The sequence below is a fragment of the Eumetopias jubatus genome, unplaced genomic scaffold (genome assembly GCF_037043125.1).
Source record: "Eumetopias jubatus isolate StellerSeaLion01/CBP00866 unplaced genomic scaffold, mEumJub1_p1.0 scaffold_9, whole genome shotgun sequence".
NCBI classification, from domain to species: domain Eukaryota; kingdom Metazoa; phylum Chordata; class Mammalia; order Carnivora; family Otariidae; genus Eumetopias; species Eumetopias jubatus.
Window position 1 is genome coordinate 44,139,642 of NW_028274815.1, and position 25,605 is coordinate 44,165,246.

General features: G+C 35.0%; 1 protein-coding gene across 6 annotated transcripts in view; it reads right to left on the reverse strand.

Annotated features, from left to right (window-relative positions):
* CTNNA2 (catenin alpha 2) overlaps window positions 1-25,605 on the reverse strand; it is a 944,211-nt gene that overhangs the window by 37,424 nt on the left and 881,182 nt on the right. For 5 of the 6 annotated variants that reach the window (XM_028122407.2, XM_028122406.1, XM_088026192.1 and 2 more), the window contains 2 exons: window positions 7,623-7,728; window positions 3,575-3,709 (listed from right to left, as the gene is read on the reverse strand). In XM_028122407.2, coding sequence (XP_027978208.1) covers window positions 3,575-3,709; window positions 7,623-7,728 — 241 coding nt within the window. The remainder of the gene's footprint in view (window positions 1-3,574; window positions 3,710-7,622; window positions 7,729-25,605) is intronic. The other variant, XM_028122408.1, reaches the window with a different exon arrangement.

Here is a 25,605-nt window from a genome sequence, read left to right on the forward strand (position 1 = left end):
CTAAACACTGAATTCCTGTCCAATGTAGGGTTAACTGCTCTTGCGTTCTGGCTTCATTGTTTTAATGATGTATTTGAACTTCAAAAAAATTTAGGTGGAATTTTTCAGATTTATCAGAATGCTTGATGCTTAGCATTCTCCATTCTAAAATTCCACATTAGCATTTCCAGTCTCATTGAGAAAAATTCAAAAGTATAAATTTTAGGGTAGCTAATCAAAGGTTATGGAATGGTTTTTATTTCTCCAGATCCATATGTAAATCTTCATTTTAAAATTTAAAAGAATCCATTAAATCCTCTGAAACCTAGTGAAAAAAATTAAAAACACAACAATCAAATATAGAAGTAATATCCACTTCACAGCATTGGAACGAACTTGTATTTCAAAATATGTTTACATACTTGAAAAAAAATTGGCTCAACTTTTCTGCCATGATGAATTTAATGCTGTCATGTTTAATGGCTATTAGCTGCACTACAATAATTTACAATATGCTATGGTTAAGTTTCTCTTTCCTTTATTTTCTTCCTTCTTTCATGTCTCTTCCCTCCTACTCTCTCTCCTCCCTTTCTTTTTTCTTTTCTTCTTTGAACATTTCTTTTTCCAAAAAGCATGTAAGCTGACTTAAGAGATTAAATAAACAAACACTAAGTAAAGAAAGCCAGTTTATAAATGAATGGATGTTTAATATTCTGGACTTTGGTTTCCTTTACTTTCTCATTAGCATTTCTAGCACTGTTAGTTTTAGTTTTTGTTTTTTAATTTTCTCTTCCCCATTGACCCCCTTAGCAATCATACAAATGGCTTAAGCTGAATTGGCTCACAGATACATCTTCTACTTTGAGATTTAGTAAGAACAGTACTTTTTTGGCTGGTGAGAAAGACGTAAGCCAATAACTTTAAAAACAGATCTCTAGCCGGGAAATTAATGGTGCTTCTTAGACAGCAGTTGTGTGAATGAGCACATGTAGGCATATATCCGGAACTGAATTATCTCTCTAGCTTGCCATCATGATTCAAGAGCTTTTGTACCCATTGTCCCTCTGCCCATGACCTATTGAGTTTCCTGCCACAACCACTCAAGCCAAACGCAGATACAACAGAAGCCTTTCCCAGTTTGTACACACAGAATCACATAAAACATACACATGCTGACATGGTACATAACTGTGCACATGTGCATTTTGTTCATCATGCTAGCACAAGGCTCTAAAAATGCAGTTCTCAGCACTGAAATTCAATTAATTTTTCTTGGCAAAATGGGAATAACCTATCCAAATCACTTATTTTAGGGGAAATTTTGACTACTAACACATATACCTTCTTGGGGGCTTTCATATATTTCAGAGAAGAAGCCACAACCTTGAACCCCATGTACATAAACACATAAGGAAAAAGGAAGGAAGATTCAAACATTTCTTTTTTTGATTGCATGTTATATTCTAGTAGTTTTTCCTTAAAAATGTAGCAACTTTGTCATGCCAGACAATAAAATAAATGGGGCCCAAAGCATGGGCACATTTTCTTGGCAAAATCATTGAAAAGTCTGTGTGTATGGGGTCTTACATTCTTGACTCTTTCAGAACCTTGAAGGCAGTCATTTGTGGTTATTTTGCAAAATAAACATTGATTTTTTTTCTCCATTGGCCATCAGTGAAGGAGGATGAAGAATAAGATGGAGGCAGAAGTGGCAAAGACAGCAGACTACAGATGCAGGTATGGCACCAAATAGCAATCAAGCTTGGAAAAAATGAGGAGGCCAAGAGCAGGTCCATAACTAAGCAATATATAGCAAACCTTTATAATGCATTTGACTCAGAATTATTATAAAGTCATATAACATTGCACTAAAAGAAGCCTTCTCCCATGCAAGGAGTTTTGAACTTTGCCAGTAAGACTCAAAGAAGGAAACAGGCTTCTTGATGGTGTTCTCAATCTTAAACACCTCTACAAATGCCAACAGTGCAAGTGATAAAAGCCAGTGATGGTTTGGACTACATCTAAATGAGGAAAAGACAATGAAAATGAGGCTCTGGAAGCAGTGATGAACAATGGGTACTGAGAGGATAATGGAGAGCAACTCTGCCAGTCAAATACCGCCCAGATGAGGTTGTGGAGTCTGAGATCCACAAAGATGCTTTGCGCATCCATGTAAATAATAAGATTTGGAAAGTGACAAATGAAAGCACACAAGGCAAGCTAAACAAAAAGCACTCAGTTCCACAGGTGCTATATACAGATGGACATGAAAGCCAAATGGTATGGGAGACTATACCATCGAGTCTGAAGATAAGAAAGGAAGCAAGGGATATGCAATGTTTTGATCACTTCTTGGCAGAGAGAATCTTGGTAATTACCAACTCAGCAGAAAGGACACATTGCAAGACAGATTGCTCTTGGTTGTTGAAGAATGTTGAAGCAGGATCATTTTGGAAATGCAAAGAGGTGACTATGCTTTGGGAAGAGGCACAAAATAGCCAATTTATTGGACTCTAGGTGAGACTGCATGGAACAGGCTTTCCAGATGGCATCTCCATGCAAGCCAGATCAGCTCTTTTCCCAGCTGTTTTCTGCAAGCCAAACAATATAGAACCTGAAACCTTTGAGTTCAAGAATGATTTTTCCACATATTTTTATTAAATGGTCAAACTGCTGAATTTCTGAAAATGTCTCAATAAAGAATTGAGCTTCATGACTAGTCTGATTCTCATAAGGCATTCACCATGTTGATCATGTTATGTTCCCGGTAATGCCACACTTAAAATGGCAGCATCGTGGTTGACTGGGAAAAGAACTAAAGGTGGCAGAGCCACACTTTGGAATTTGCAAATAGTTAACAATAGATGGCACCTCATGTTCAAAGAAAGGGACTGAGGGAGGAGAAGCCAAGGTGAAGAACCTCAACACATACATTTAGAAATCTTGCCAAGAAATCATAATGCTTCTATTAATTGAACTTATTTCTTTACATTTGATGAAAGTGGACCAGATACTAAGGGAAATACTGGAATGATTAAGCAAAGAATACATAATTGTTAGTGTTTGACAACTATGTTAGTTTTGGCAACAGCACATCAACCTGTATTAAATTTGGGCTTTCAAGGGTTACTGATAACCTAGTATGCATTGGAACCTGATGAATGAATTCCTATTGTTTTCATCATCTCTAACATGTGAACACAATCCACACATAGAGAGGCTGGCTCCTGAACGAGAGTGAAAATTACTAGGACTAACAAAGGGAAGTAGACTCACAATGAGTAAATGTACAAAAGCTCCAAATAATTATAATAGTCACAGCTTGGCAATGAGTTTCCAGACTATGAAATTAGTTTTCTTGTGAAGAATGGAGATTTTACAAGGCTAGTATAAACACAGGGTAATTGGAAAATCAAATTGCTCTTTGTGAGTTATTGTAAGGTCTGGAATAATGGTGATAACATTTATTTAAAAAAAAAACAACTCCCTATGAATCACTGTAGTTTGATGTTTTTAGCAGTACTGTTGCCAAGAATGCTTGCCTTGGAAGTACAAAAGTGGGAATTTTAATTGTGAAGCCCAAATCCCGGCTTACCCCTGACACAATGAGCTCTCCTCCCAGATTCTGTACTTCTGCCTTCACCTTGCTGCAGATATTAAGCTGATGGCAATACAAGGCAATTCGTTGAAGGTAGGCTAATAAATCCTGCTTACATGCTGAATCAGGACACTATAAAACATTAAACAAAGTGATCTCAATTAGTAAGTACTCTTCAGTTTCTAATACTTACTTTACAAAAGCTGTGAGAAGAAAAGGTTTTAGTGTCATATACCTTAATTACATCCATTTAACTTCACTTTACAGCACATTTTAGGAAGGCCACAGCCAGTAGTTTAGAATGGTCAGCTCTACTTTGATACAATTCTATAAAAAGAATATTGAAGATCTTCCAGAAAGTTTTACTGGAACTTCTGTATACATTTATGAGTATTTTACTAGTTGTCTTCTGAACTGTTAAGAAAACTAAATATTCAGTTTTTTTCCTAGTGGCCCATCCAACATTCACCCTGTGTAGTTATTTTAATATGGACAACAAAGGCAACAGAAGCTAGAAGGAAATCACTCCGGGTAGCAATCTCTGGGACACAGCATAGGATAGAATTTCAATTCAGTTAGTTGGGGGGAGAAATCACTTGTTTCCTTTGGCTTTCTCAGAAGTGTCATTCACTAAAGGAAGCCTATTACACTTTTTGGATTTTTATATTTATCAAAATTTTAACATTATAAACTTTTTTTAAAGATTTTATTTATTTATTTGACAGAGAGAGACACAGCGAGAGAGGGAACACAAGCAGGGGGAGTGGGAGAGGGAGAAGCAGACTTCCCGCAGAGCAGGGAGCCCGATGTGAGACTCGATCCCAGGACCCTGGGATCATGACCTGAGCCGAAGGCAGACGCTTAATTACTGAGCCACCCAGGCACCCAACATTATAAACTTTTTAAAATAAAAGACTCTGAGAAGGATCATGACCACTGTTAGAGCAACAGATTTAAGTAGAATGAGTGTGAAGCCAATTGAAACAAACTCCTAAGAGTAAAAACAGAACTCTTCAAAGGTTGTTCTAGAGTCAACTAGGACCAGGATTTTGAGTTCTCTTCGTTACTTAGAGGGTAGATGTCCATCAGATACAACTGAACTTAGCTGAACACCTCCACAGACATTTATATGACTCCCTAAAGCATTTCTGAGGCTTCAATACCAATGGCTATTCAGTCACTGAAATATATTTCTATTGCTATCCGAAGTTCATTTCAAAATTCTGCAGGCTATCCCATTGTTCTCGCTCAATTTGACACTTGTAAAGGACATACACTCACCAGATCCTTGATGAAACACTGCAAGAAATAAGTACCTAGACCCCAAACTGAAGTAACTTATTTAGAATAAGAGTATGAAAAAAAGACTCCAGCTAGGTTTTCTTCAAGCTGAAGAAAGGCAATTCTGAAAAGAAAGAAAGAGAGAGAGAAGAGAAGAAAAGAAAAGAAAAGAAAAGAGAAAAGAAAAGAAAAGAAAAGAAAAGAAAAGAAAAAAGAAAAATGGAAAGGAAAAGAAAGGAAAGGAATAGAGGGAAGGAGAGAGAGGGGGAGGGACAGAGAGAGAGGGAGGAAGGAAGGGAAGGAGAGAGAAAGAAAAGAAAAAAAAAGAAAAGGAAAGGAAGGAAGAGAAAGAAAGAAAGAAGAAAAAAGAAAAGAGAAGAAAGGCAGGCGGTTTTTCATTAATAATGTGAAGCCAGCAGTTGTGACATAACCATTTCTTTAATAAATGACATAGGGGTCTCTTTTATATATAACACCATTATAGTACTTTTTTCACTAACTGCATTTATCAAGAAAGAATCCCACAGAGACTGTTTTTAGCTTTCTACAAGTACTTAATACTGTAATATTTATCCTACTCCCGAGACCTATATACTGAAAGGAATTAACTTTAAAATGATATCTCCCTAGAGGGCTGACAAGGCTTTTGATACAAATACCTTGCAGCAAATTAAACTGGAAGTTCTATCTCAATGGAACAGTAATTAAAAATGCAACAGTCCGTAAAAAGTTTATATTGCTTGTGTATCTCAAATCTTCATAAAAATATTTTCAGGCAAAATAAAGGCAACAAATCAACCCCTTGCTAATGCTCATTCTATTCTATTATTTAAAACATACATAAAAGCATGATGGACCAAGAAAAATAATTCTTGTATCATGGAAATAGGTGCAGATTTTGAGAAAGAAGCGTCCTATTCAGACAAAACATTAGCCAAAATTGCAAGTTGTTTCACAGCTGATGACAGAATGCCACAAAGAGAGGGTTATATTTAACCCCCATCTGATTATTTTAAAAGTCATCATAGAATAGCATTTAAATACTTTGTCATTTAATTTCAAAATACATCTAGAATCCTGGGATTTGTTTGTGTGCATGTGTGGTATGCTTTCCAGATAGCAAAACTGTTTTTGGCTAGGATTCAAGTTGCATAATGGTTGGAAATAAGGGTCTAAAAATGCAAAGGCAAAAACAAAAATCACAATAAAAAATATTGAACTCAAGGAGCCTAAACATACTAAGAAACAGTTTCAGTGACTAAGATTCAGAGTTTAATGGAAAAAACATCCAAATTCCATCCACCTTCCCTTCTGGGAAGAAGTCCTTCCTCAGAAAACTCTTTTCAGGACCACCACCATTCCCTTCTCACTCTTCTCATGCCAAGTACCCTCAACATTTGCAAGGAAAAAATGTGGTGTTTTTTCCTGGCTGGTGTATTTTTGTTTGTTTGCATACATGCATGCATATTCCCAAGTATATTCATTGTCTCCATGAACTTTCTGGGATACATATGGAACTCTGTATAAAGCAGTTCGATGTATGCTGCAAACTGCAGGAAGCCTGGCAGTTGATAGTGCCCTGAAATTAGCAACTCAGTAATAGTTTGGTCTTCAACCCACACAAATTTTAGGGGATAGTCAAATGAGGGTAATATTTAATGAATAATCTTTACTATTAAGTGTTTCTCAAAAATTTTAAAGCAATCAAAATACATTCCCTTGGATTAGCCATCATATATGTAAAAAAAATTAAAATGAGACAACCTGTTGGCTTATTTTAAATGTAGACTTAATAGTTCAATCATGTGTTTTTCTTTTCAGTGTTTAGAAGATGAGTGAATTTGGTATTGACCCAAAGGACTTTAGAATCTGGGAGGTTGAAGACAGCATGTATTTATGGCAACAGCCAAATATTAAGGAATGAAGGAAGAAAATGATGAGAAGCAACTCAAAAATCATAGGAGATTAGGGCCATCTACGGAGAAGGAAAAATCCTGTCTCAGTGTCTCCAGAGAGCATCACTGCATTGCAGTCTAGTAAGCAAATTCATGCTCGTAATAAGAATAAGAATTAGTTACCTGTAAAAGTCTACTGCCTGAAGTACCCTTATAAGGAATGGGACATTATTGCAATGAGACATATTTAGAACAGGATTTTAGAGTTCCAATTTAAGCCACATAACATGAAAAGTGTGGAGATAAACTCAAACATTCAAGGTGAGATTGAGAACTACTTTAACATGTATCCGATTTCAGTCTGAAAAGATACTCTGTGAATTTCATTGATCTGTGATACCTTCAAATCCGGATGAAAATGAGATCTGGAGGTTCTTGATTATGTGGATTAATCCCATTTATGCTAGTGCATTAATTATTATGAATTATAAAGAGCATCAGTACAGAAAGATCAACATGAAATAACAAAAGTTAAAGTTCTTCTTTCTCTTCCTCCCTATGTAGTGTACTTGACTTGCTGAATGAGGGCAGCCAGCATAATCCAAGCTTTGGGAGTTATGTCTCTTAAGTAGCACGTACTCTTCTTTCTCAAGAAGTTTTGGTCATGGGCTTTAATGAGTCCCTCCTGAACTGACCCTACCTTTGCCATCAGCTCAGTCTCAGCAGAGTTACAGGCCTGTTTGTAAAATGTTAGTGATTACAATTCATCCTTCAGAAGCATTTTATAGGGTACATAAAACCCATTACAGAACCCAAGCACTAATTAATGATACCAAGCAGCATGTGCTTGCTCTTCCCTCTAACATTACCTGATCGGCTACAGCGCGAGCTAATTTGTCCATTCGAGAACCTGCTTCAGCAATTTTCTTGGCAGCATTAATAACATCAGATGTATTTTTCAATGGACCTTTGCCTCTGAAACAACATATATAACATAATTAGAAATTCACTTTTGAGAAGAAATAAACAAACCTACCATATTGTTTGTCCAGGACTTTGCTTTTATATTTGATTTTATTCTGGCCACCTTAGAGGAATTTTGAAAAATTTCCGGATTCACTTCAATTTCCATGTTAATAGTGCACTTTACTTCCATTCACTTTTAAGGAATATTTTTCCCTATTTTGATGTGCATGCTCATATTTTATTCTTTACATTAACTTCTTTATTTTTAAACAGTGGTTCATTAAAAAAAGATGATCACTACAAGGGCAATAGGAATTTAATATTTAAATACTTAAATGTGCCTGTGCTATTATATATACTACCGCATTTGTGTTTATTACAACCCTAGCAAGTAAGCATCATTATTCCCATTTTAGAGAGAAAAACTAACTAAAAATTATTAACTCATCTAATCTTGATAAAGGTCATAGTGTAAATTCTACATTTAAATCAGAGTTTAACCAAAATAAATGCACATGCACTGTCTTTCATACCATGTCCAGCACTATGTTGTATTAATTATATTTGTAAGTCTACTTTGACATTTTGAAAGCAATGGTCTCTCGTACATAACTGGGAACCATTCAGCCAGAATTTCAGAAATCTTTTGAGCTCTCATCTCATTGGCTTGTATATGTTTCTGGTACTGATTTATGAAGGAACACACGAAACATTGTGTGACAGCAGATATCTTTATGCTTCCAAACCATTGTCCCATATTTTCATGTAAGGTTTTCAATTTGGTGGACTGTTTAATATTACATGATTTTAAATATGTATTATAAAAGGAAACTATGCTGCATCATAAATCCTTAAACAAAATGTAGCATGTAACTTTACTTTTTCTTTTCTTGAGAGGTAAATAAAACAATAAATTTATTCTTTTTTTTAGCATTATTACATATTCTGCTCTCCGTATGTGCATCTAAAAATCAATGCATTTTTTAAGGCTACAAAATTAAATTCTTAGAGATGTGGTGAGATGTGGAGAAAAACTACTCAGAAGTGATTTATTTAGAACATGTAGAGATCTATAAAGTGGGCAATGACTGCCATTGTTATATAATAACATTTTATAAAATGGGAGACTTCAAATGGCTTAGAAAATAAATGTAAATGAAGGGCATTTTGTTCAGTCTCCCTCCCAATTTCCCTTCTGGCATTTTTTACATTCATAGCAAAACCAAAAATATATTGTGTTCATGTCAATGCTTAAACACACACACACACACACACACACACACACACACACACACACACACACACACACACACAGGTAAATTCAAAACTTAAGATATTTCATTTTGCTATGGTAACATCAATTCTTCCACAAAGGACATAGATTTTTTTTTTAAATTACTGCTTAGATTTTTAAATATGACAGGGATTTTACATGCAAATATTATGTAATATGGAAAAGATTCTGTGACAACCTGGCTCCCATTTTCTAAAATTTTTTTTGCTATCTCTAAATAAATTTTTCCTTGTTTTTGCTATATATTTCTTAAGATGCAGAATCTGTCAATGTTTAATACTGTTGTCATTATTACACATTTTTCTGTAACATCCAGGCCTTAGAATATTTTTTACAATTTTACTCTGACATAATATCTGTTACTTTTTCCTCATCTTAACCCATTCAAAAAGAGGTGCATGCTGCTTACTTTTTTTATTACTGACAATAGCATGTGTTTATTTCAAGAATTTCAAAGGATTTGGGAAAACAATTCCTCATCAATTTTATATAACTTTCAACAGTTGATTGATTATTACAAAATATGCTAAGTTAGTAAGGAACACCTATAGAGTGATTTGGCTAAGGCACAGACTCCCATCTTGCAGCCAAAGAATGATTAGAACAGATTTTGTGATTACACAGGAGACTACAGTACTTAGACAAACTAGCATATTGTTACTTAAGAAGTTTGAGACTAGAGTTCATTTTGTAGACTCAGTTCAAATTCCTGAAGTGGCAAGCTGGTGATAGGAACGTATTTCATTAAATGAAACAGCAAAATAGAAGTTCTGAGATCATCAAATATTTCCTTATTTTCTAGTTGAGGAAACAGAAACTGAAGGAGGAAGGCTAACTGACATGCCCAAGATGATACTGGCAGATAGACTGATACAGAAAAAGAGAACTACATTTGGGACCTCTGTGTCCTGAATCACAATTTAGTACTCTTTACTCTTTTTACTATATATGTTTCATTCTTATAAGAATTCTAAAGTAGTGATCTCAGAGGAAAACAAATGGCCTTCATTACAAACATGAATGTACCAGAAATGATGGAAATAATGATCTGACTCAGGAATTTAGAAAGAAGTAGGAAAAAATTAATAAAATTACGAGAACAGATTAATGATTTAGAGAATAATGAAACACTGGAAATAAATCTAGAATAGGCTCAAAAAAAATAAAGAAAGAAGACAAAACTGATGTAAAGAAATATACCTAGATTACTATCAAGAAAAAATAGGAGAAAACAAATATTTAAAAGTAAAAAGAAGGCAACAGTGAAATAACCTAGAAAACAGAAAATTAAAAGTATCATAAAACTATTTTCAATACATATTAATAAATTTGAGAACCTGGAGGATGTAACTTTCTAGGAAAATATAATTTACCAGTGCTGACCAGAGAGGAGATTTTGAAAAATCTTTAGAGTCTGATTTCCATGGAAGAAATAAAGCTGTTAAAGAGAAAGCTAGTCCAAATAATCAGTAAACCCAGGTGGTGTCTCAGAGGAGTTCACTAAACCTTTAAAAAGAGGATAATCTCAATGTTATTTAAACTCTTCCAGAATACAGGAAGCCTTCAAAAACAATTTAATTAAGTAATATAATAATACTGATGTTGTGAGAAGCAGCTAATACAAACTATTTGAGGATGCTTATTTAGGTAATAAAACTTTTTTTAAAAAAGGAAGAAAAAGAAGAAAAAGCAGAGAAGTTAGGAAGTGGCAGATGAGTGCTAGAGTAGATTTGCACATTCTCACAAGAGCTGCTGTTAAATTCTAAAGAATATGGTGAGTCAGTTGACTTGCTGGTTGATTGAAATCTGCCATGATGAGTACTTATTCCATGGAAATCAGCAAATGCTGCATAAGTAAGGGTTATTCTGCACTCCATCCCCTACCACAAAATCAGCACACCACTGCCAAAACTTAAGGTAATAGTTACAACCAGTGGAGAGCAAGGGTACTGTGATCTGTGAGAGGTATATGGGGGTATCTGGAGCTGGGTGATGGTTATACAGGTTACTTTTACAATAATGTTCAAGTTGTACATTCATATTTCATGAACTATTCTGTACATATATGTCAATTTAAATAATATTTACTTGCTTATATTTCTGTCAATCTGATGGATATGAAAAAATTTAATTTCCATTACCATAATGACAGAGGAGGCTGGGTCTGTTTTTATCATTTATTGATCATTTTTATCTCTGAGTTGTTAATATAAGCTTTTGTATATTTTCCTAATGACTTGCATTTTTTTTACCTAAATTGGTATCTAAGCTTTTTAGGTATTTTGGTTTCTAATCTTTTGTTATTTATTCATGCTTCAAATTACTTCTAGTCTTAGCCTGTATATTTACTTTCATTACAGTTTTTTAATATAAATTGTAATTATACTGGACCAAATGTATAAATCATTTCTACTAGAGTTTGTGCTTTTCCTCTGATCTTTAAGAAGTTCTTCCCTGCTGGAGGTGTTAATGCTATGGTAGTAATCATTTTGCAATATATATGTGTATCAAATCAATACACTGGACACCTTAAACTTGCACAATGATGTATGTCAATTATATCTCAATAAAGTTGGAAAATAAAAGCTCATCCTTACCCCAAGATCATAAATATAGTCTCCCATTTTATTCTAAAATTTTAAAGTTTCCTTTTCATATTTAGATATTAAATCCACATGCAGTTTATTTTTTGTGTATAAGATGAGATAGAAATCACAATCCTACTTTAGTTTTTCATACCAGTAACCAAATGTCCCTGGATCATGGATTGAAAAGTAAATTTTTTCCTCTATAGTCTTTGTTATGATTAAATTATGTACCTTTTTTTTATTTTTAAATTCTACATGAGTAGATGTATTACTTTAAAATGTAAATATAAACCCACACATATATGGTCAGCTCACTTATGACAAAGCAGCCAGTACTATCCAGTGGGGAACAGTCTCTTCAATAAATGGTGTTGGAAAAACTGGACAGCCACAAAAGAATAAAACTGGACCATTATCTTACACTGCACATAAAAATAAACTCAAAATGGATCAAAGACTTGAACATAAGACATAAAACCATAAAAACCCTGAAAGAAAACATGGCAATAAGCAACTTGACCCTGGTTTTGAAGATTTTTTGGATTTGACACCAAAAGCAAAGGACACAAAAGCAAAAATAAACAAGTGGGATGATCCCAAACTAAAAAACTTCTGTACAATAAAGAAACCATCAACAAAATGAAAAGGCAACCTACCAAATGGGAGAAAATATTTGCAAATCATATATCTGATAAAGAGTTATATCCAAAATACATAAAGAACTCATAAACTCAATAGCAATAAAGGCAAATAACCCAATTTAAAATGAGCAAGACACCTGAATAGACATTTTTCCAGAGAAGATATACACATAGCCAACAGGAACCTAAAAAAGGTGCTCAACATCACTAATCACCAGGGAAATGCAAATCAAAACCACAATGAGAGATCAGCTTACACCAGTTAGAACTGCTATTATCAAAAAGAAAAGAAATAACAAGTGTTGGTGAGGAGGTGGAGTAAAGGGAACTCTCATGCACTACTGGTGGGAATGTAAATTGGTATAGCCATTATGGAAAACAGTATGAAGGCTCCTTGAAAAATTAAAAATACTACTATCACATGGTCCAGCAATACTGGAATGGACTGGATGGAATTTGACTCATCCCTAAAGAATGAAATCTTGTCATTTGTGAAAACATGGATGGACCTTAAGGGTATTATGTTAAGTGAAATAAGTCAGACAGAGAAAGATATATACCATCTGGGCTCACTTATATGAGTAATCTAAAACAAAACAAAACAAAAGTCTAACAAACAAACAAAACCAATGAACCAACCACACAGAAATACTCAAATTCATGGATACAGAGAACAAATTGGTGGTTACCAGAGGCCCGGGGTGGAGTGGATGGTGGAGGGTAAGAAGAGAGCAGGCAGTGAAATGGGATAAGGAAATTAAAAAGTACAAACCCCCAGCTGTAAAATTAAATTGTCGGGATATAATAACAATAATAATATAATAAATTGTATACATGAAAGTTACTAAGAGAGTAGATCTTAAAAGTTTTCATCAAAGAAAAAAATTTGTAAAGTTACTTTACTTTCAAAAAAAATTTGAAAGTTACTAAGAGAGTAGATCTTAAAAGTTTTCATCAAAGAAAAATAATTTGTAACTATGTATGGTGATGGATGTTAACTAGACTTACTGTGATAATTTCACAATATATATATCAAATTTAAAAATGTAAATATAAAAACAGAAAGCATTATAATTACCCAGAAAATGGCACAAGAAAAACTATCAACTATTAAATGGAATAGTCTAGATATTCATAAGTTCTTTAGGTACTAAAGTGAAGTTAAAGCTATGTTCATCCTCATTGCTTCATGAAAATGAATTAAAATTCTTTGAAACATCTGGAAAACCCTTTCTAGTATAGGATTCTGAACATCATGCAAGTTTCAAGAAAGTTTCAAAGCACAGATTTCTTTGAGTATAGAATCAGTGACATGACCCACTTTCCCCACATCATAAACAGAAGAGAAAGGAGATAGAAAAGATAGTTGTGTCACTAGGGGGAATGGGGGAATCAAAAAGTTACTAGCTTCTTTATGTTGTGCCAGGTTGTGTGGCTGCTCTTACTGGAAGTTGGGTGGTAACTGTGGGGTAACAAGCAGTATCTTTAAAAGAAGAGACCCTGAACTCAACATATGTACAAGGGTAGCATTTTCTTTTAATGTTATCATTGCAAAGGTCAGGAGTGAATTATGAAACTCCATCAGACATCAGAGTATCTATCTATAGCAGTGCTGTCCAAGAGAATTTTTGTAATAATAGACATGTTCTATAATTCTACACTGTCCAATATAGCAGCCCCTAGACACATGTGACTATAAAACACTTAAAATGTGGCTAGTATGACTGAGGAACTGAGTTTAATTTGATTTAATTATTTCTTCTATTTTTAACTTTTCATTTTGAAGTAATTATAGATTCCCAGGAACTTACAAGGATATATATGAGGATGTCCTATGCACCCTTGACCCAGCCTCCCCCAATGTTAACATCTGGCATAACTATAGTACAATAAAAGTGGGCAACTGATATTAATAAGATTTATAGAGATTGTTCAGATTTCAGCAGTTACACATGCAGTTGTGCATATATGTGTGTAAGTTACAGGCCATTTTATCACATGTGTAACTTCATGTAACTATTACCACAATTGAGGTACAGAAATGTACTATCAACACAAGGTTCTCTTATACTAACTCTGTATCACCTGCCCCCCCTTCCCTAATGGTAATCACCCATAGTTGACCCATAGAGGATAATCAATAATTTGTTCTCCATCTCTTTATCTTTATTTCAAGAATGTTATCTTAATGGAATCATATAGTAGTCATCATCTGAGATAGGTATTTTTCACTCTGTGTGAGGTCCATGAAGTTCATCTAGTTGCTGCATATGTGTATTGCTAAGTAGTCTTCTGTGGAATGAATGCACCAGTTTATTTGACCATTATTCAAATGAAAGACATATGGGTAGTTTTCAGTTTTAGGCTATTAAAAATATATCTGGTATAAATATTTGTGTACAGGTTTTTGGGTAAATATAAATGTTCATACTTCGGGATAAATGCCCAAGAACAAAATTAATGATTATGATTATTCTATGATTAATCCATTTTTAGTTTTAAAATTGTCATATTATTTTTCAATGTTATCTGATCTTAAATAAAATTTTAAAACCTAGAGCTGACATCCTTCACTCAATGGTGAAGGAATGAAAGCTTTTATTCTGAAAGCAGAAACAAAGGTGCCCCTTTTGCCACTTCTACTCAACAAAATACTAGAAGTCCTAGTCAGAGCAATTAAGCAAGAAAAAGAAATAAAGTCATCCAGACTGGAAAGGAAGAAATAAAGTTATTTTTGTTCACAGACACATGATCTTTTATGTAGGAAACCCTAAATATTCTAAAACAAACAAACTTGGAATAAATGAATTCAGCAAAATTGTGGAATATAAAACCAACATACAAAAATCTATGAGGCAACATACAAAAATCTATCAGCATTACCCTGATACCAAAACCAGATAAAGACTCCACTAAAAAAGATAACTACAAACCAATATCCCTGAAAATGTGGATGCAAGAATTCCAAATAAAATACTAGCAACCTGAATTCAACAATACATTAAAAAAATAATTTACCACAATCAAGTGGGATTTATTCCTGGGTTGCAAAGGTGGTTCAATATTCACAAAAAAATCAATGTAATACACCACATTAATAAAGTAAAGGATAAGAACTATATGATCATCTCAATAGAAGCAGAAAAGGCATCTGACAAAGGACAACATCCACTCATGATAAAAACCCTCAAAAAAGTAGATTTAGAGGGAACATACCTCAACATAATAAAGGCTCTATGTTTAAAAACCCACAGCTAATATCATCCTCAATGGGGAAAAACTGAGACCTTTTTCTCTACAGTCAGGAATAAGACAGGAGTGTCCACTCTCACCACTGTTATTTAACATAGTCTGGAAGTCCTAGCCACAGCAATCAGACAACAAAAAGAAATAAATGGCATTCAAAACAGCAAGGAAGAAGTAAAACTTTCACTATTTGCAGATGACATGTAGTTGTGCGTATATGTGTGTAAGTCACAGGCCATTTTATCATATGTGTAACTTCATGTAACTATATAGAAAATCCAAGAGACTCCACCAAAAAACTGCTAGAACTGATAAGCAAATTCAGTAAAGTCATAGGATACAATATCAACATATAGAAATCTGTTGCATTTCTATACACCAATGATGCAGCAGCAGAAAGGAAAGTTAAAGAATCAGTCCCATTTACAACTGCACCAAAAATAATAAGATACATAGGAATAAACCTAACCAAAGAGGTTAAAGACCTATACTCTGAAAACTATAAAACACTGACGAAAGAAATTGGAGATGACAGAGAAATGGAAAGACATTCCATGCTCATCGATTGGAAGAACCTATATTGTTAAAATGTCTACCCTACCCAAAGCAATCTACACATTTAATGTAATCCCTATCAAAATACCAATAGCATTTTTCACAGAGCTAGAACCAACAAGTCTAAAATTTGTATGGAATCACAAAAGATATGGAATAGCCAAAGCATCCTTGAGAAAGAAAAGCAAAGCTGGAGGCATCACAATTCTGGACTTCAAGTTATATTACAAAGCTGTAGTAATCAAAATGGTACAGTGCTGGCATAAAAATAGACACACAGATCAAAAGAACAGAACAGAAAACCCAGAAATGAACCCACAACTATATGGTCAAGGGATCTTCAACAAAGCAGAAAAGAATAGCAAATGGGAAAAAGACAGTCTTTTCAACAAATGGTGTTGGGGAAACTGGACAGGAACGTGCAAAATAATGAAACCGGACCACTTTCTTACTCCATACACAAAAATAAATTCAAAATGGGTTAAAGACCTAAATGTGAGACCTTAAACCATAAAAATCCTAGAGGAGTGGGGTGCCTGGGTGGCTCAGTTGGTTAAGTGTCTGCCTTCAGTTCAGGTCATGATCTCAGGGTCCTAGGATGGAGCCCTGCATCAGGCTCCCTGCTCAGTTGGGTGTCTGATTCTCCCTCTACCCCTTCCCCCATTCTTTGCTCTCTCTCTCCCCCTCCCTCCCTCTAATAAATAAGTAAAACCATAAAAAAAAAATCCTAGAGAACACAGGAAGTACCCTCTTTGACATCAACCATAGCAACTTCTTGCTAGATATGTCTCCTGAGGCAAGGAAAACAAAAGCAAAAATAAACTATTGGGACTTGATCAAAATAAAAAGCTTCTGCTCAGTGAAGGAAACAATCAACAAAACTAAACAGCAACCTACGGAATAGGAGGATATATTTGCAAATGACATATCTGATAAGGGGTTAGTATCCAAAATATATAAAGAATTTATAAAACTCGACACCCAAAAAACAATCCATTTAAAAATTGGGCAGAAGACATGAATAGACATTTTTCCAAAGGAGGCATACAGATGGCCAACAGGCACATGAAAAATGCTCAACATCATTGATCATCAGGGAAATGCAAATCAAAACTACAATGAAATAGCACCTCACACCTGTCAGAATGACTAAATTAAAAAACACAAGTATCAGGTGTTGGTGAGGATGCACAGAAAGGGGAGCCCTCTTGCACTGTCAATTGGATTGCAAACCGGTGCAGCCACTCTGGAAAACAGTTTGGAGTGTCCTCAAAAAGTTAAAAGTAGAACTACTCTATGATTCAGTGATTGCACTACTAGGTATTTACCCAAAGAATTCAAAAATACTAACAAAGGGATAATATATCCCGATATCTATAACAACATTATCTACAAAAGCCAGATTATGCAAACAGCCCAAGTGTCCATCAACTGATGCAAGGATAAAGAAGATGTGGTACACACACACACACACACACACACACACACACACACACACACACACACAGGAGTATTATTCAGCCATAAAAAAGAATGAAATTTTGCCATTTTTAATGACATGGATGGAGGTAGAGAGTATTATGCTAAGCAAAATAAGTCAGTGACAGAAATATAAGTACCATATGATTTCACTTATATGTGGAATTTAAGAAACAAATAAACAAATGGGGAGAAAAGAGAGAGAGGGAGACTAACCATGAAACAGACTTTTAACTATAAAGAACAAACTGATGGTTATCAGAGGGAGGTCAGGTGAGGGAATAGATAAAATTGGTGATGGGGATTAAGGAGTGAACTTGCTGTGATGAGTACAAGGTATTGTATGGAAGTGTTGAATCACCATGTTGTACACCTGTAACTAATATTACATTGTGTATTAACTAAGTGGAATTTAAATAAAAACTTTTAAAAAATAACATAAAAAATAAAATAAATAAAAAATTGGCAAAGGACCTAAATAAAAATCTTTCCAAAGGCGACATACAGATGGCCAACAGACACATGAAAAGATACTCAACATCACTCATCATCAAGGAAATGCAAATCAAAACCACAACGAGATATCAGCTTGCATCTGTCAGAATGACCAAAATCAAAAAGAAATAACAAGTATTGGCAAGAATGTGGGGGGGAAAAAGGAACCCTAATCACTGTTGTTCGGAATGCAAACTGGTACAGTTACTGTGGAAAAGAATATGGAGTTCCCTCAAAAATAAATAAATAAATAAATAAATAACCAAAAATACATATGATCCACTAATTCCAGTACTGGGTATTTACCCAAAGACAACAAAAACACTAATTGGAAAAGATACATCCACCCACATGTTTATTGCAGCATTATTTATAATAGCTGAGATACAGAAGCAATGTAACTGTTTATCAACAGATGAATGAATAAAGATGTGGTATATACGCACACACACAATGGAATATTACTCATCCATAAAAAATGAGATCTTGCCATTGGCGGCAACACAGATGGACTTAGAGGGTATTATGCTAAGTGAAGTCAGAGAGAGAAATATAAATACCATATGATTTCACTTATCTGTGTAATCTAACAAACAAAGAAACAGAACAAGCAAGCTGTCTGATACTGGGATGTCTTGGCAGGGTTGGGGCAGGGGGTGACATAAGTGAAGGGGATTAAGGGTTGCAAACTTCCAGTTAAGTCAAGGGGATGTAATATTCAGCACAGGGAACATAGTCAATAATATTGCAATTACTTTGTATAGTGACAAGTAGTAACTACACTTAACATGGTAAACATTTTGTAACATATATAGTTGTCAAGTCACTATGTTGTACACCTGAAACTAATGTTATTACATGTCAACTATACTTTAATTAAAAAATAAAAAATAAACTTTTTTTTTCAAAAAAGTGTAATACTGGCATAAAGACAGACACATAGACCAACAGAACAGAATAGAGAGCCAAGAAGTATACCCTCATGCATATGGCAAAATGATATTTCAGCAGGGTTGTCACAAGACCATTTAACAGGAAAAGGACAGTGTTTTCAACAAAGAGTGTTTAGAAAACTTGATATCCATATGCAAAAAAAAAAGGATGTGGGACCCTTATACCATATATAAAAATTAACTCAAAATTGATCAAAGACCTTAACATAAGAGCTAAACTATAAAAATATTACAAGAAAACAAAGAAACTTCCTGACATTGGATTTGGCAATGATTTCTTATATATGATACCAAGAACACAGGTAACAAAAGAAAAACTGATAAATTTGACTATACCAAAATTTTAAAAACTTTTGTGCATAAAAGGACACAACAGAGTAAAAAGGACACCCACAGAATCAGGGAAAAGACTTACAAATTATATATCTAACAAGGAGTTAATATCTAATATATAAAAAAAAAATCTTACAACTCAACACTAAAAATAAATGAACCTGATTTAAAAAGGAGCAAAGGCCTTGAGTATACATTCCTGTAAAAAAATATACAATGACTAATCAATACATGAAAAGATGTTCAATATCACTAATTATTAGGGAATGCAAATCAAAACCAGTGAGATACCATCTCACACTCATTAAGATGGCTATTATAAAAACAAATAAAAACAAAGACAGAAAATAAGTGTTGGCAAGAATGTAGAGAAGTTAGAACTTTTGTGCACTGTTGATGGGAATGTAAATGGTGCAGTGGTTCCTCAAAAAATCAAAATCAAATATCATATTATCCAGCAATTCTACTCTGTAGTATGTGCTCCAAAGAACTAAAAGCAGGGTCTCAAGAAGACATCTGTACACCAATGTTTACAGCATTATTCACAATAGCCAAAAGTTGGAATCGATCCAAGTTTCCAACATGTATGAATGGATGAACAAAATATGATATATACATACAATGTGATATTATTTAGTCTTAAAAAGGAATGAAAGTCTGACATAAGCTTCAACATGGCCAAACCCTGAGAACATTATGCTAAGTGAAATAAGCCAGTCACAAAAAGACAAATGCACGATGTTTCCACTGATCTGAGATACTTGGTCAAATTCACACAGACAGGAGAATGGTGGTTGCCAGAGGTAGAGGAGAGAGAGGAATGAAGAGTTAGTGTGCAATGGTACAGAGTTTCTGTTGGGGAAAATGAAAAATTTCTTGAGATTGATGGTGGTGATGGTTACACAGTATAAATGTATTTAACGCCACAGATCTGTACACTTAAAAATGGTTAAAATGGTGAGTTTTATTATATATATATATTTTTAAAGATTTTATTTATTTATTTATTTGAGAGAGAGCATGAGAGAGAGAGAGAGCACATGAGAGGAGGGAGGGTCAGAGGGAGAAGCAGACTCCCCGCCGAGCAGGGAGCCTGATGCGGGACTCGATCCCGGGACTCCAGGATCATGACCTGAGCCGAAGGCAGTCGCTTAACCAACTGAGCCACCCAGGTGCCCTTTATTATATATATTTTTGTGCAATAAAAAATAAATAGCCACGTGGCTACCTGTATTTGACAGCACAGGTCTAAATGAACCACAGCCATCTGAATAATGCAAAGTGGGATAGAACCCACAAACAAATGGCCAACAGAAAAAAAATATGTATCAGGCCTGGAAAACAGAAGATAATGTTTGAGTCTTCTATCAGTGAAAGGAAATGTTGACAAAGGAACTGGCCCCATTAGCTGTATAGCTTCTAGTCTCAAAATGGTGGCCTACACTTTTTGTGTTTCCCTACCTTAAACCAGATTCACTATTTTAGGCATGTTAAAAGGTGCTTTGAGGAATCTTATGATCTTAAAGACAGAAACCATAATATTGTTCCACCTGGAACATGTTTTTAGGTTTTTGGGTTTTTTTTTTTTTTTTTGAAAGACCATCAAGTCATAGAATTGGCTCTATTATAGAGGCTCACATAACCTCTTCCTCTTCTCTTTTGGTAAGAGGTCATTCTTATATAAGGCTCAATATTTGGAAGCTTTCCCAGGAAGTAATCACTCATAAAAAGAAAGTCATGGAAAACTATTACTATATCATTGCTATCTACATTTACCAATGAATTCACATTTATTTCATGGAAAGGTAGTAAGTATTAATGGGATGAATCAATGTGCGAGTACATTCTGAATTAATGTACTCAGTACCCAGAATTCTGAAATTCTGAGTTATTCCAAATTAAAAGGTTTATTTGTTATACCTCTAACTTGTCAATATATTGTGACTCTCCAATAATGATATAAAATATATAGGAATGTATCTGCAAATGTACTGAATTATAGAAGCTTCTTTTCAGAAACAGAGTTCCATAAAACATGCTTGGAAAATACACTTTCACCAAGTAGTTGATGCAGTATGATGTATAAAAACAATATAGTAGAAAAGTTGAATGAATATGGGGAATAATGATGAGTCAATGGGACTGCAAGACCATGACTTCAAGTATTAAAAGAAGTAACATTTACGTTATGGCCTTGAAGTAAAAATACGTACAAAGCTGAGAAATAAGTCTAAGGGTCAATAAAGTCAGGGCTTGAGTTTCAGTCCAAGATCACATTGAGGAAAAACCTTGAACTCACCTCCTCCATGGACATACCAAATCTATCCCTATTTATAGAGCAGTTCCTCCTAAAGATGAACTGAGGTCTGAGTGAACAGATTCTGCACACTAAAGGATCGAGAGCCTACAGAGAGATCAGCAAGAGAGACAGAGACCCAGTAACAAAGGTAACCCCTACCCCAACACTGGGAACTACAGTGGATAGAAATAGCACTGAGGACTATGAACAGATTTATCTGCCCTAGGGCACCAAGAAAAAAGCCATGGTTTCAAAGAGCAACTAGCATATAACAGAACCCTGCCAAATGGTGGGGGAGCTGCTGAAACTCTCTTCAGGTTGGACGCACTGACAAACACCATGGTTTGTGTCCCTACTCCACCTTAATAACAGATATAGAGTAGGGTCTAGGCATCATTGCTGGCTTGCCACTTCAGGGATCCCTGAGTTCCTTGGACTACACAAGCCTGGGATGATCTGGGGCATAGTAAAAACAAACAAACAAACAAACAAACACACAAAAAAACACACAACTATAGTTTAAAAAAAACAACTAGAATATAAAAGATTCAGCCCTAGAACTCTGCCTAATGGTGGAGGAGCTGCTGAGATTTTTCTGGCTCAGATGGCCTAGTGAGTGCCATGGTTTACCTTCCCCTTCCACTTTCATAGCACAGATGAGAGCAGCATCTGGGTGCTCTGGCTAGCTTATCACCTCAGAGAACTTTGGGCCCTTGGCTCACACTAGTCCAAGGTATCTCACCAAGGTGGCCCTAGTGTGGTACATACTAAGACACCCTTGGTAAGTGTGCACTATTCACCAAAGTGACAGAGGTGCAAAGTACCCTGGAACACTCCAGGCTTGCACTACTTCACCTCCAGATGACTTGCCAGGACACTCCAGACACAGAACACTCTGGGACCTCACAGCTCAAGCCCACTTCAGCTCCAGCTACCCCACCAGGGAACCACCCTACAAAGATCATCCTGGGAACCCCTGGTCCATGCACACCCTATAAGGGCACCCCCTGCACTAAGCACCCTGAGATACCTCAGCTGTATCCACTTTAGTTTCACTTGTCCTACTTGGATGCCCTCTACACAGAGAGCCCCAGTACCTTCCAGGTTCCACCCACTTCAGCTCTTCTGCCAGTATGCCCTCTATGTAGAGAGTCCTAGGGCCACCCAAGCCCACACCTACTTCAACTCTGGCCATTAAACTAGGGCAGCCCCAGCATGGAGTTCCCCGAGACCCTCATCTCTCACTAGCCACAGCTCCAGCCCACCAACCAGAGTCACCAGGCACACACAGCGAACACAGGGGAAAACCATACACAAGACCATTCCTTCAAGTTTAGGAAAAGTAGCTATTCTGCCAAATTCATAGAAACAAACACAGAGAGTCAAGCAAAATGAGGAGATAGAAGATGCTCCAAATGAAAGAATAAGAAAAAAAACCTCAGAAAAAGTCTAAATGAAATGGAGATAAACAATATACCTGATAAAGAGTTCAAAGTAATGGCCATAAAGATGCCCACTGGACTGGAGAGAAGAGTGAAGGAACTTAGTGAGAACTTCAAAAAAGAGAAAATATAAAAAAGAACCAGAGTTGAAGAATACAAAAACCAAAATGAAAAATACACTAGAGGGAATCAACAGTAGATCAGAGGATACAGAAGAATGGATTAGCAACCTGAAAGACAGAGTACTGGAAAGCACCTAAGCTGAACAGCAAAAAAATAAATAAAATTAAAATTTTAAAAAACAAAATTATGTTAAGGGATTGCTTAAACAGCATCAAATGAACAAACATTTGCATTATAAAAGTCCCAGAAGGAGAAGAGAGAGACCAAAAGGGGCAGAAAACTTATTTGAAGACATACAACTGAAAACTTATCTAACCTGGAGAAAGAAACAGACATCCAGGTTCAGGAAGCACAGAGAGTTGCAAACAAGATAAACCCAAGGTGGCCCACACCATGGCACATAGTAATTAAAACACTGAAGAGTAAAGATAAAATTTTAAAAGCAGCAAGAGAGAAGAAACTAGTAACATACAAGAGAAACCCCCTAAAACTATCAGATGATTTTCAGCAGAAACTTTGCAGGCCAGAAGGCAGTGTCATGATATATTCAAAGTGCTGAAAGGAAAAAAACCTACAATCATGAATACTCTAACAGGCAAGGTTATTATTCAGAATTGAAGGAGAGATAAAAAGTTTCCCACACAAAAGTAAAAGAACTCATCACCACTAAACCAACTTTACAAGAAATGTTAAAGAAACTTCTTTAAATGGAAAAGAAAAAAGTCATAATTGGAAGAAAATTATGAAAAAAAGATCATGAGCAAAAGCGAACATACAGTAGAGATAGTAGATCAATCACTATAAGCTAGTGTGAAGATTAAAAGACAAAAGTAGTAAAATCAATTGCATGTTAAAAATTACTTAAGGGCATGTCAAGCACAAGAAAAAAAATCTGGAAAGACCACAAACATATGGAGGTTAAATAACATGCTACTAAACAATGAATGGGTCAACAAGAAACTAAAAGAAGAAATAAAAAATAGTACATGGAAACAAATGAAAATGAAAACACAATGGTCCAAAACCTCTGGAATGCAGCAAAAGAAGTGTTAAGAGGGAAGTTTATAGCAGTACAAGCCAACCTCAAGAAAAAAGAAAAAATCTCAAATAAACAACCTAACCTTACACCTAAAGGAGCTAGAAAAAGAACAAACAAAACCTAAAACCAGCAGAAGGAAGAAAATAATAAAGATTAGAGCAGGAAAAAAATGATGCAGAAACTAAAACAATAGAACATCTAGATCAATGAAACCAAGAGCTGGTTCCTTGAAAAAAATCAGTAAAATTGATCTCTAGCCAGACTTATCAAGAAAAAAAAGAGAAAGGACTCAAAAAAAAAAATAAAATCACAAACGAGAGAGGACAAATACATACAATTATAAAAGAATATTATGAAATATTATATGCCAACAAATTGGACAGCCTACAAGAAATGGATAAATTCATAGAAACATATAAACTAACAAAACTGAAACAGGAAGACATAGAAAATTTGAACAAACTGATAACCAGTAAAGATATTGAATCAATGATCAAAACACTCCCCAAAAAACAAAAGTCCAGGACCAGATGGCTTCCCAGGCAAATTCTATAGAACATTCAAAGAAGAGTTAATACCTCTTCTTCTCAAACTGTACAAAAAAATAGAACAGGAAGGAAAACTTCCAAATTCATGCTATGAGGTCAGCATTACCATGATACAAAGACCAGATAAAACCACCACTAAAAAAGAAAACCACAGGTCAATATCCTTGATGAACATAGACGTAAAAATCCTGAACATAATACTAGTGAACTGAATCCAACAATACATTTAAAAAAAATCATTCACCACAGTCAAGTGGGATTTATTCCTGAGTTGCAAGGGTGGATCAATATCCGCAAGTCAATCAGTGTGATACATCACATCAATAAGAGAAAGGGTAAGAACCATATGATTATTTCAATAGGTGCAGAAAAAGCATTTGACAAAGTACAATATCCATTCATGAAAAAACCATCAACAAAGTAGGTTTAGAGGGAATATACCTCAACATAATAAAGACTATTATGAAAAAGCCACAGCTACCATCATCCTCAATGGGGAAAAACTAGGAGTCTCCTCCCTAAGGTCAGAACAACACAAGGATGTCCACTCTTAACCACTTTTATTCAATAAAATACTGGAAGTCCTAGCCACAGCAATCTGACAATAAAAAGAAATAAAAGGCATTCAAAACAGCAAGGAAGAAGTAAAATTTTCACTATTTTCAGAGGACATGATACTCTATATAGAAAACCCAAATGAATCCACCAGAAAACTACTAGAACTGATAAATGAATTCAATAAGGTCACAGGATACATCAACATAGAGAAAACTGTTACATTTATATACACTGATAATGAAGCAGTAGAAAGTGAAATTAAGAGAACAATTCCATTTACAACTGCATCAAAA